The sequence below is a fragment of the Polyodon spathula genome, chromosome 3 (genome assembly GCF_017654505.1).
Source record: "Polyodon spathula isolate WHYD16114869_AA chromosome 3, ASM1765450v1, whole genome shotgun sequence".
Lineage (NCBI taxonomy): Eukaryota > Metazoa > Chordata > Actinopteri > Acipenseriformes > Polyodontidae > Polyodon > Polyodon spathula.
This window is the reverse complement of record NC_054536.1, coordinates 37,361,022-37,374,187: the sequence shown is the minus strand read 5'-3', so window position 1 is coordinate 37,374,187 and position 13,166 is coordinate 37,361,022. Positions and strand designations below refer to the sequence as shown.

At 36.1% G+C, this 13,166-nt stretch overlaps 1 protein-coding gene across 2 annotated transcripts; it reads right to left on the bottom strand.

Moving 5' to 3' along the window:
- Window positions 1-1,491: 1,491 nt before the first annotated feature.
- LOC121313056 (eukaryotic translation elongation factor 1 epsilon-1-like) lies at window positions 1,492-12,009 on the bottom strand. 2 transcript variants are annotated; one of them, XM_041245187.1, is made up of 4 exons: window positions 11,894-12,009; window positions 10,428-10,652; window positions 3,727-3,822; window positions 1,492-3,196 (listed from the first exon to the last, which is right to left on the bottom strand). In XM_041245187.1, the coding sequence occupies exons 1-4, from the start codon at window positions 11,981-11,983 to the stop codon at window positions 3,056-3,058; spliced, it is 552 nt and encodes a 183-aa protein (XP_041101121.1). In that variant the 5' UTR covers window positions 11,984-12,009; the 3' UTR covers window positions 1,492-3,055. The 2 variants fall into 2 exon arrangements, with proteins under 2 accessions (XP_041101121.1, XP_041101123.1); XM_041245189.1 differs by having other exon boundaries at window positions 1,493-3,196; window positions 10,428-10,628; window positions 11,894-12,007.
- Between the last annotated feature and the right edge of the window lie 1,157 nt (window positions 12,010-13,166).

Sequence of the window (13,166 nt, the reverse complement as noted above, 5' to 3'; positions counted from 1 at the left end):
TTTCTGCACAGCTGGGTACCGCGGAACTTATTAACTCTTTCAAACTTTTTAAAAGTACAGCGGAACTTATTAACTCTTTCAAACTTTTTAAAAGTCTTTAACTATGTGAATACCAATCTCGTTCAATAGGGAACTTCACAGTTCAGGACGTCCTAAAGAAACGAGAATGTCTTGCATTGGGTTTTTGTAATAGCTACTTTTTTTTTTCTTTTTAATTAACACTAATAAAAACAAGAGCACAGTAGCTGTATTACAGATACAAGAATTTCCTTCACACACCAGTCTTGTCTCTGAGAAAGTCACAGGCATGTTTCACAACTGTTGATTTTTTTTTTTTTCTCTTCATTTTACACTTTTGGTTTTTCATTAGAAGTTAGACCCCGTTCTCACTACTGGGCCTGTGAAGGTCCGCCCCATATTTAGGTCTGCAACCCCATTCACATTTGCATTTTTAAGGCGTCTTTGCACGTTCACATTTGACTGAAAAGCAGGCCTCAAATGTGGCGAACTGTTTTTTTTTTTTTTTTTTTTTAATGGAATGATAGCCTGCACTCACAATGGAAGAGATACCGGGATATACAGCAATCCTTTTGTAGCAAATGTTTCTTCTTCTTCTTCTTATTTTTTTTCAATGCAGCAGAGTAGCAATTTTATGGTAAATATAAAAAAAAAAAACACACTGACTATTTTGACTTACTGTTGTGGTATGTAACAGGGTGACGGTCCGAGCTTACCACATTGTTGACTCAACAAAGAGGAGGTATTTAGAATGTGGGTAACAGCTACTTCATAGTGTTGACAGGTATAAATATTTATTTCCGTAATGGATACTTCACTCAGATTGCAAATGACTATCAGGTTGTACATACAATGACTGACCACCAATAGTAACACTGCTCCCTCCTAAGGAAAGACACAGCATTAAATAATTAATTAATTATTCAATAACCAGTTACACCTGGAATCATTCACTCCATTTACAATAAACATTCATATAATTTACATGACACGTTTCTTCTCAGTTGTAAGTATTTATTTAACCTGTGTGAATACCATCCTTGTTTGCAAACAAGATTGTTAAACTGTTCTGTTGTTTACTCGTTATTATTGTCATTGTCATTATTATTCTCTAGTCTCCAACCATTACAAGTAAAGACTGAACATCAGCATTACCCCTTCTCTTGGAAGACTACTGAACATATGGCTATAACAAAATCCTTGTTCCACGTGTAGCTACGGCAACTTCACTAAGGGAAGCACCCTAATCTAAATACAGCAATACACTGTCATATATCAAATACACTTTGCTCAGCAACATGCATGATACATAATACATAATAAACTACTGCTCTATAACACGTAGAATAACACTAACAATAATAATCCCAATAACAGGCACTGAAATATTACAGTGAAAATACAAATTGTTACATTTTCAAATTCTAAGCAAGTTACAAGCTTACATGTGCCATTAATCAATAAAGCAAACAAACTTTTTTTTTTTTTAAACTTCAAATATTACAAATAGTTCCTTGCTTTTAAAAAAATAAATAAATAAATCTTGTTGGTTCAACTTTGTCTTTGTCATCCAGTTGGCTATTGTAAAATAGAACTGCAGCACTCCAGCCAGATTGACATGAGGACGCTGACGTTGAGCACAGAAAATAATCCCAACTTTGCTGCTGTTTACGTTTCATTTCATTCAAATTATGTTTAGCGCTTCCCATTATACAATCGTCTGCCTACGTGTGTAATCTACAGTCTTGCTGCATGAAGTACAAAACAGCACATTACCATCAATGTGAAATTCGTACTTGCCAAACTCGTTGATCCTATCTTTAGGTGTGATTGTTATTGTTTTCGTCATTTTTGAACATCTCTGGATACTGAAAAGTAAACCGAAGCCTCATTCAACACTGAACTTGAATAACGGAAGCAGTTTTATTAGACAGGTATGTTTACGTAAATTTAAAGAAAAGTTGCCTGTGTTAATGTTTACATATGGTACGTGCATTGATTTGATTATTATCAAACAAACAAAAAAAGCCTTGCATGTTTTTTGCCCCTCCTCAAATGTAAAACCCAAAAAATTCTCCGCAATTGCAGAAAATCCACATTTTTCCGTTATCATAGAACATCAAATTGGTAATGTGACACAAAAAGGCGGCCTAAGTCTGCTTTGCGTTCATACATATGTAAAGGACAGCCCTGGTCCCAGACTGCAGGCCCAGGGCCACACTGAAACGGCAGCCTAAATCCAGACCGGCCCTGGGCTGCCTTTTCTTTTTTGGAGCGTTCATATATGAGAAAAGGGTGCCTTAAATCGTGTGAATGGGGTCTTGGTCAGAATATGGTCAGTACACTCAAAAGCACACCACTAAGTGCAAGATTATAACTGATATAGTAAATATAACTGTGTAACCCTTAGGCTTCACTCATTACACTTTTTTTTTTTTTTTTTTTTTTTTTTTAACTTTTTATTGGCACAATCTGTATCCATTTATAACATAAAAATAGAACAGCAAACATTTGATGATCAGAAGGCTCATTGAATGATTTTAATAAAATGGTTATAACAAGAGGACCCCAGACATACTTAAGACATTTATTTTCTCTTACAATAATGGATGGACAAATATGGACGCATATGCTGAAGCAAAGACAAAATACTAGTCTTTGAACCAATTACCTAAAGATAATTAAATTGTTTTTTTTTGCCTATACCTTCAGCTAAGGACTACAAATGCTATGTATATTTAACTGTCTATTATTAATATTATTATTAGTTTTACAGTTGTATTCCACCATTAAATAAATATACCGCCACTTTAAACAAGACTACCACCACCCCAATGATAATTCAGTTTCTTTAAAGTTCCACTTTGTAATTTTTGTTTTAATAATGCCACAAAGTCTCAGTGGCCTTCAGAGGTCATATACTTTGATTCCCCAGCTATACATATTTGAATTACGCCACAGATTTATTCAAGTCAAGTATTTCCAGTTTTGCATTATCTGTTTTCTTGTTTAAAATAATGCATATGACAAGTTTCTCCTAGTGTCCACTGGTGTAGAGCCGGTTCTTCAGCACCACTACAGGATGCAAATGCTGACGGATGCCTGGGTAATGCTGAATGTGGTTAAACCACCGGGACACATTTACATACTTCTCCTTCTCCTGGACAGAAAGCTCAGTCTAAAATGTTAAAAATATATATTTTTTAAAAAAGAGCAGAATTGTACATTGGTGAATGCTAAAACAATCTATCAATTCTGGGAGTTCAAGTTTAAAATATTATGTATTCCACTATATATACACAACATGCATGAAATCAGGCTTCAAATACAGGTTAAAGTCCTTCTGACCCACTTAAAGTTATTAAAGTTTTTTTCAAAATACCTCTCCCCTTAATGAGATAAATCTGTAGAGACCATGTGACAACAAAGGTTATTGCATTGATCGGCTCAGATCCTTCAACAGAAGACAAGTGAAAAATGCAAATCATCTCAACTTGCCGCATTTCTTGGTGTCCAGTTGCCCATCATGCAACCCAGTTCTGTCTGTAGCCACTATGTACATTTAAGATTTTCCATGTGCATTTGTTTTATAAGTATAATACGATTTAAATGACAGGCACTCTTCTATTTTTCCAAATGTCATGAAACCCCACTGCTCAACTGAACAGAGTTAGCAGAGAAAAGTTTATTGTGAATTTTGAATCTTACCATAATAGGATGAAGTCCATAGTAAACTAAAATGTCTGCTAAAGTGAAGTTATCTCCCGCCAGGTACACTTTATCTTCAAGATACTGGTTAAGATCCTAGAAGAAAACAAAAAAGGAACACTGTGTTTCATTTCATATGGTTCCACCTAGGGGTGTACCGATTAAGATTTTCTTGGCCAATACCGATAGCCGATGATTATTTCCCCATATCGGCAGATACCGATTGGATACCGATAATAACAGACAGTGCAGGTAAGCTATTTTAAACTATTAGAACATAGGGCAAACATGTAAACTGTTTTATAAGTATAAATTAACATATGTTTTTTACTTGTTGAAATTATGACAAAAATGAACGGGTATTATTTACTTGTTTCATTCACATCAGAAAGAATAATTTAGTATTATATTGTGTGCAGAGTCATAACCAGAGCTTGACATTCTACCAAACTATGTCAAACTTAGGTTTCAAGCTATAGCTGGCAGTATTTATGACTGTTTGGTCTTTACTGTTCAACCTCCAAACCACCAGAGAAGATTAAGGCGCTTTTTGTACTTTAGCTACGCCATGATTGTGTGCTTGAAAACAATTTATACATATGTTTTACAAATCACATAAAAATAACATTTTGTATTTGTACTAGTAAAAACACCAGATTATAGCCACTTGCTGTCAAACATGGCATATTATAACTTCTACCTTTACTGACAGCACAATAAACAATTTCTGCTTCAAAATGCTGCCGAATACACCCACAACCAAGAGCAAAAAAAACTACAAAAGGTCATTTTGAAGCACATTGTGCAATAATAATAGCTTAAACCAATCTAAAAATTCAACCCAAAAACAAACAAAAAAAAAAAAAACATCAGAATAGTATTCTACTCCCAGTTCATCGTTGGATTTAATGTAGCATCAAGTCTGTGGGTGGAAGGTTTTTCTTTACAAAAAGCAACATTTCTTCTTTTTCACACAAAATCCTGTTCCTCTTCTCATCCACAAGCATGTGAAGCAAACTAAATAAACGTTCACTGTCAACACTGCTACAAGGAGCAGAAAGAAACTTTCTTGCAGGTTTTTCTGATTTTCTGAGAAGAGTTGGCTCACTCTGGTAAGTATGGGTCTCTAGCACAACACTGTTCTGTTGGGTCATCAATTTCTACCTCACAGACACTTCCCTCCAACATTTCAAGACTTTTTTCGGGACTCGGGAGCGGCAAAGACGAACACACGCTGTCCTCTGAAGCGTGTGCCGTCAGCCGACCACTTCTTTACACACTGCGGATTCACCATGCAGCCGCCCAGGAGCTACAGCGTAGGAGGACAACGCAGCTCTCGGGCAGCTAACAGGCAAGCCCACAGGTGCCCGGCCAGACTACAGGGGTCGCTGGTGCGCGGTGAGCTGAAGACACCCTGGCCCACCTAGACCCCCCCCTCCCCACAGACGCTCAGCCAATTGAGCGCCGCCTCCTGGGAATTCCCATCCATGGTCGGCTGTGGAATAACCCAGAGTCGAACCGCTGCGACACCCATGCTATCCCGCATCTTGAACGTGAGTGCGTCTCGTTGTATTATTGGATGCGCCACTTGGGAGACCCCGGGTTGCAGCTTTTTCGCAGCATCTGTAAAGTACCTGTCCTTGTATCTTGGATCCAGCAAGGTTGCTATGCAACAGAGTGGTTCCGAATCAATTTCGCCAAACCGGGTTTCCATGGCCACTAGCAAAGTGCTTTTCATAGTTTTAATTCAGCTGGCTAAATCTGTAACTTTGCTCAGAAGTCCTAAAGGCATTATGCAGGGGACAACATCGAAAGCACAAGCTGATGACAAACTTACTTCACATATTAATTCTTCAAAAGGCGCTAGGACTAGCACTACTTTTTCGATTATCCCCCATTGATGCACAGTAAAGGTTGCAAGAATTTCACAGTCGGCTGCATAAGCTGCAAGAGCACGTTTTTGCTCCAAAAGGCTTTGCAGCATGTAGCAAGTACTGTTCCTCCTTGTATTTACGTCCTGCTGTAACTTCTTGGAAGGCATTCTGAGCTCAGCCTGCATCCCTTGTAGATGAGAATAGGCCAGCGGAGAATGTTTAAAATGACGACATTTTTTCATCCAATAGCCAATATGATGTCAGAAACACTACGCTGTGATCACAACAAACAGCAGTGTATGTGCTACACAGGCAAACTTAGTAAACTGGAGTCTAGCATTGACTTTGCAATGTTTCTTCCATTATCCCTGACAATCACATGAATTTTAGACATCTTGTAAAGGGGTACTGAAGTGGCTTCCGCTGTGTGGGAGCCGCTAAACTCATGGGCCCGGAGTATTGTCTTCCGCAAATTGTTATTGTTGTCAATCCCCTGGCCCGTTAAATTCAGCATTGACATTGCCGAAACACCAGAGCTCCAAACAAGAGTGTGAAGCTTAGTGCAGATACATAATCACTTTCAGTGAGCAGCTGTATGTGTTTAAAAACAGCACTGTACAGTTCTGGCAGCGCAGTCTTGGTCATAAACTTTCTACTGGCAGTGTATAATGAGGCTCCAGACACTCAACGAGACGAATGCAAATCACCCTAGTGGGTAACCGAGGCTCCAGACATTCAATGAGACTGCCGAAATCCAGTATCATGTACAACTGAAAACGGACGATCATCTAGAGTTATAAATTCCATTAAACGTCAAGTGCAGTTCAATTTTGCCCTGGGATCTTCACGATCTAATTTTTTGAACATTTTGAATGTTTTAGTGCTGCTTAGTTCTATGCTTTTTTTTTTTTGTTTGTTTATTCGGGGCCCCTTTCTTTTCCTTAGCCATTCTTTAAGAAATCCCGAGTGTGCTCACAGGGTGACATACCTTGAGGTATTGTATTACATTTGATGTATTGTAATCTTTACAACTGTTGCCTCCATGTGAAATTTTTGCTGCACACAACTTGCAATCAGTTATCCTATATGCTGTCTTCAGATATTTTGAAAAAATTCCAAACACCGGTTTGTGGCATTTCTCTCATTTCTCTGTATTTGAAGTATTATGGATTTTCTTCTTGTTACTGCATCTTGTAAAGCGCTTTGTGATGGTGTTCCACTATGAAAGGCGCTATATAAAATAGATTGATTGATTGATAGATTAAGAGACATATTTGCATCATTGGTAAGCGCACCAAACCAAACATTGGAAGAAATTCAAGCATGAATATTTGTGTACATTATTGGCTAAAATAACAAAAACTGCCAATAGCCGATTGTGATTTCTTTCCTTATATTGGTGCCATGCCGATAGGCTACCAATTATCGGTGCACCAGTGTTTTATCATAGGGCGTACAAAACAGCTAACTGTTAAAAAACAATTAAAATATATAATAATATATAATATATATATATATATATAATATATATATATATATATATATATATATATGGTGTGTATACACAAGGAAAATGTACAATGCTCCCTTGTTGTTTTTCATTGCGATGTTGACAATAAATTACAAAGTCAAACTTATAACAAATATTAGGTAATCAAGTTGGCAATTTTTTCTGTGTCCTTTATTAGTGTAGACCGAAGTCACTAGCTGAAATGTTTGATTTTCAATAACAGTACATTTTACATACCTAAAATAGCTTATTATATTCTCTCTCTCTCTCTCTCTCTCTCTCTCTCTCTCTCTCTCTCTCTCTCTCTCTCTCTATCTATATATATATAGAGAGAGAAAGAGAGAATCTACCTCCACCATCCCCTTGACAGAACATCATGCTTCCTTCTATAATGTTTTAAAACAAGCAGTTTACATCAAGATTTATTTAGCCCTAAGGCAAGAAATGCAAACAAACCTCAATAGAAGCCAATATCAAAGTACTAATCCATACTAACGTCACCGTAAAGGTCTCTGTTATCACATGATCCAATCCTTACCTCAGCTCAAAATTAATTTTGTTCATATTTCTGAAAACAAATTAATTTCAATATAAAAGCTATTACGGGCTGACACCAAGTAAATCTTTAACTCAGGTATATCTTTACTGCAGTATTTTTTTATAGTATTACAAGCAATTTACTGCTATCGCAGATCCTTTCTTAAAACACAAAGGACATGATTCATGGAATATAATTAATTTAATTCAGCTTGTTGGTGATTATCTGCTTTGTCAGTGGACAGTCCAGAATGAATGGATTTCCTTTACTTCCCAATTATTTTCCAAACTATTGCAGTAAGGTTGGACGATAATGACATTTTCAGCTATCGATTATCACCTGGAAATTATCACAATAATTTCGTCCAATTATCGTCCAAATAAATAAAATATAAAAAATGATTGTAATTTATCAAATTTATACTTGAGCAGCATGACAACCACCAGTCAAAGTCACTGAGTTTAGAAGAAAAAAAAAAAAAGCCTACAGTTATGTGCTGAGTTTTTACATTTCTTGTGGGTGCGCAGAACAAACATGAGCATAAAAATACACCTAATGTAATTTGTATAAATTATGTAGTTTTCCTATAAAATACTCTTTTCTTCTTATGTAAACATTTATGTTAATTTGAGAATGTTTACTTTCATAATAGTGCCACCAAATTTATTAATATAACAAAACTAAATTGCTAACGATACCTGGAAGCACTTTGTTTTCTTTACGAATCTGCTATTAAGAGAAACAAACTAGTTATTAAAAAAAAAAAAAAAAAAAAAAACACTATTAGGAACATACTGAGTTTTGCACATCACTGCTTGAATGCAGACAGTTTAATAAAATATATACTTATGCAACTACACTTTTTACAATCGCCATGGGAACAGATCTATGCAAGGGTTTTGAGCACCCGCTTATTTTTCCCCATGTATTGCATAGGCTGCAGTATAGTTAGTACTCATGTTTTAACTGTAGTTTAAAATAAAGAAGCAAAAGACGCAACACAGTTCTTTATGCTATATTACAAGCGTGCCACATGGTTGTTTTTTTGTTGTTTTCTTTTTGCAATTACATTCAATTTACGTGAAAAATAAATCCTGTGTCAAAAAAGTGATCCTAGCGGGGGTTTTTTTAAAATTTATTTTAGAAACAATATTTGTATTTTCATGTTAGAGAAGCAGTCATGCTTTGCCAGTGTAAAACTTACTATCAAAATGAAACCATGACGTAAAGTTAAAAGCATACTGTTTAAAATCAGTACTTCACTTTCCCAATGTACGCAGTGTCGACACAGATCATGATTTACTCACGCAGACTGTTGAGTGCTACTTCCTGCTTCATTGGGTCATGGACGATAATTATGATTATCGATAATTTTTCAACGCTATAAAATGATCATTGCAAAAAAAAATATCGTAATTATCGATATTCTCGATTACTGTTCCAACCCTATAATGCAGACTTGTCTTACCCACTAACTACATATTTTAATTTAAACGAATGGAGAATGATAGTTAAAAGGTCATGGCTTGTATGAAAGTGAATTACTATAAAATCTAAATGTACTGCAGTAACTTAATGAAGGCTCTCACATAGTATTATTTTTGCAATGCACTGTATAGTAATAAATACACTTCAAACAAATTTACCAAAAGGTCACAAACAACGAGTCTGGTTCATTCTCCACAGAACACAAAAAGGGGTTAATTAACCAACATATTTATGTATCTTTATTTTTCTGTTGTTGGCTTGTTCATGTGGTTTGGGAGCAGATAACGACAGAGGCACAAGGGGATTATGCAAGTTGCCTCCAGGGTCTCTGGTATCAAAAATATGTTAACACTGACTAGCTCCATTTTGTAGAAGCATTTGCTATGTCTGAAAAACAAAACACAAATATGAAGCTTCTAACAAAGACTAATCTGACATTAAATGACAGAGACAAATTAGGGTTTGTATTAAGCATAAGCTGTTTTGTTACAAAAAATAACGACTTCAATTTACTATAAAATGTTTAACACTTGTCACATGTGCCAATAAAGCTGTTGACTTCTCATGATTAACTCAGCTTCTTACTAATTTAATTAAAAAAAAAAAATGAATTGATTTATATGCAATTGGCTCAATGCCCACTTTTACAGATTTCTGGGGAGGAAACCATCTTGATCACTTTGGTTACACAGTTCTGTAGGGCAAACTAGTTATTGTGCAGTGTGCTACCAAGCAGGCATGATGATCGGGAAGGCTAAAGATTGTTCGACCAGAATCAGATCATACTGTCCCCCTAAGCAACAGTACAACAATCTTATCCATTGCTTAACAGCTTAGCCCCTTTTAACATCCCTAGACCTCAGTTGCATTTCACCTGGCAAAAGTTATATTGCCACTGAAACTAAACTGACAATCAGAAATGAAGTAAACTGGTCTGCAGGACACATTTCAATGTATGGTTACCTGTGTGATTATTGTCATGTCCATGACATTAAGTACATTATTCAGGTTATGCATTTAAAGGTTGTAACTTATGTTCTTATTTTAAGTTTTACCTCTTTTTCTGATTGAGTGTTTAACAGCCTGGTCTGTCAGTGTGCATGGTGCACAGGCTGTGCTGGACTGTGGAATGTTTGTAAAATCTCCCAAAAACACACAACCTTGTAGCAAAGTAATTATTACAAACTGAGTTCAACACTCAAAGTTCAGCCGCATGCCTCGCTAATGGAAGGCCAATACAATAATTTCTGCTTTTTGATTAAAAGCAAAACAATAAACTTTAGTATCGTACCTTGAGTATAGTTCTGGTCTCATCTTTACCACGGTGGCCATCTATCTGGGTTACTCTGTATTCTAACCATTGCTGCACAATTGCCTTCTCTTCTGCTGTTCTTCCCAGCAGCTGGTTCTGTTGAGCTTCTTGCACTAGGTGAATAGCAATGGTTGTCAGTCCCATTAAACTCGGTCCATTATTTGTCTGAAGAACTGGAACCTGTTGTAAAAAAGCAAACCAAGCCTTCTAAACAGTTTCAGTCAGGTTTCATAGTAACAACTATTTATGTTAACTTAGGTAGTCCAAGATAGTGCTAATCAGGGTCTTTAAAATCAGCCATTTCACTCGGTCTTACAATTGAATTTAAAAATGTTTGCAAGGTAAAAGTTGAAGTCTGTTTTTATTCTCTTTATTTAATACGGTACATACAAGGATACAGTACTTTTGTCTAGGTGTATGTAGCCTATTCAGTGTGTTCATTTTTCACTCTCTACTAGTTGGGAGTTATTTTTACAACCACTGCAGTTGTCAATTTACTGTCATGAAACGGTTTGAAGGTTTTCAGTTTAGGCTGGATTTATACAAATTAACAAAAACAAGGCTTATGTTATGTAAATCTGTTAAAACTTTTTTTTTTTTTTTAAATGCTACAAATTCTGCTTCTAGCTTACGCCAGAAGTTTATTGACTTAGCCTTGTTATTTATTTTAAAAGACAGAATTAAATGAAATTAAAACCAGCAAAACTGGCTTCACTGAATTTGGGTCGCAAAATAGCTTGAAGCCAATAGTTTCACCCAATGCACAAGATTTGTGTTCACATTTTCAACACTGTTTTATATGCTTAGATTCAAAAGCCAGCAACACTGGCTGTATTGTACTGACAAAATTACATACATATATGATGAATATAGGTGAATGTACAGTCTTTACCCAGTTTATTGTAGTCAAATGCATTTCGATTTCGAATACCTGACAAATCCTATTGTTCATAAAAACCGAAAGAAAATGGGTAGTACTTGGCTAGATGAATACAGGGTTCCGTTGGAACAGTATTGTTCCATTTCTGTTCAATCTCTGTATTGCTAGCAATAATACTAACATATGTAATGGCTAAACTTTACATTACATTTAAACATGGGATGCGTATTCTGGTAGGTAAGCTGTACGCAGTATTTCCAACTGGGCTGGGCTGGGCTGGGCTGTGTATATAAGCACTGCACATAGACCGCTCCCTTATATTTTGTTTTTATTTGCAACAAGTTCACTGCTCTTAAATAACTTAGACATGTTTGTTTTTCTTTTTGTAAACTGTTATAAGACGATTTACTAAAATGAATGAAAGACTGATGAGAGAATAAAGAAAAAAAGCAGACTTATGTACTGACTTATCTCTCGTTTCCATCTAGCCCCACTCACTACCCATTCCTACTGTCGTTGCGCCCTTTTAGGTTAGCTTAATAATAACGTGGGGATATATTTTCACCTTGTCTCCTTGGGTGCTGTATTTGTTTGTCTTTTTCAAGCCCAGACACTTTTCCAACGACGACAATTCCAGCAGCATCTTCTCAACCATCTTGACAGTCTGTCAAATAACCTGTACGAACAAGCGCCTATACGATTGGAGCACAGCGGTTCCTCCCATCAGTCAGTAGCAAACAAGATTAGAGGTGAATGTAGAAGCCAACTTATTCCCAACCAATAGTACTCGAGAGTGGTGCAGAAGGGTGAGTAATACAAGGAAATGCACTTGGTTGTGATTGCATCACATAACAGCTGTTGAGGGTTTTCATGTGGAGTGGTTGTAATGGCGATCAAAACAACCACACCAAAATGTAATGTATTTGCAACTACAGCGCACACTTCTCAACTGTCACAGGAATTAGAAAGATGTAATTATACGTGACAGATGTTCATGTAATTTGTGACCGCTGCTGTGCATCCCCGGTGACCGAGCACACTGACGTGATTTGCTGCGTAAACACCATTCTAATGTATGCTTTCCTTTTAAGAAAACGCACTTTCATGTTACCAATTAGAAAATATACATTCCCAATAGATTGTTTAAAAATACAATACTAATGAATTATATATATATATATAATATATAGTCTATATATATTTATCTATATATATATATATATATATATAACTTTTGACATATTTGGTTAAATAGATTCTCATAAATAGATTCTCAATGAAAACAATTTACTGTATATGAGATATGTGGTATAGAGTAGGGCCTTTACTCTAACAAACGTGGTGCTTAGCAACAGGACCAACATCCACTGCGCATGTGAAGGACGTAACTCACATAGCACGCGCCGAGCTGAGGTTTTATTTATTTATTTATTTATTTGCTGCCGAGCTGAGTCTTAGCCTTAGGTAAGACGCATTTTAAGATCCGTATAATTTGTCAGTACCAAACTACCAATCTTAGCCTGTCTTCAGTGGCCTCTTGCGAGCAATCCCACCCCCGAAAAAAACAAAAAACATTGTTTTACAAAGCGTCAGTAACTGCAATCTCGATTTGTTGTTCCTTTAAAATTAACTTCGAGTGACAGCGAAAAGGTTAAGAAACTGTACCAAAGCCATGCTGTGCAAAACTGAGCACAACATGTAAAGTACGTCGATAATGATTTCTGTTCAGTTTTCAAGTAGCCTAAAATTACATGTAGATGAGTGCAGTTTTCATTGTTATGCATTCAAATATGTTATAAACTGATGGTACAGTGATTTCATATAAATATTTCTGAAAC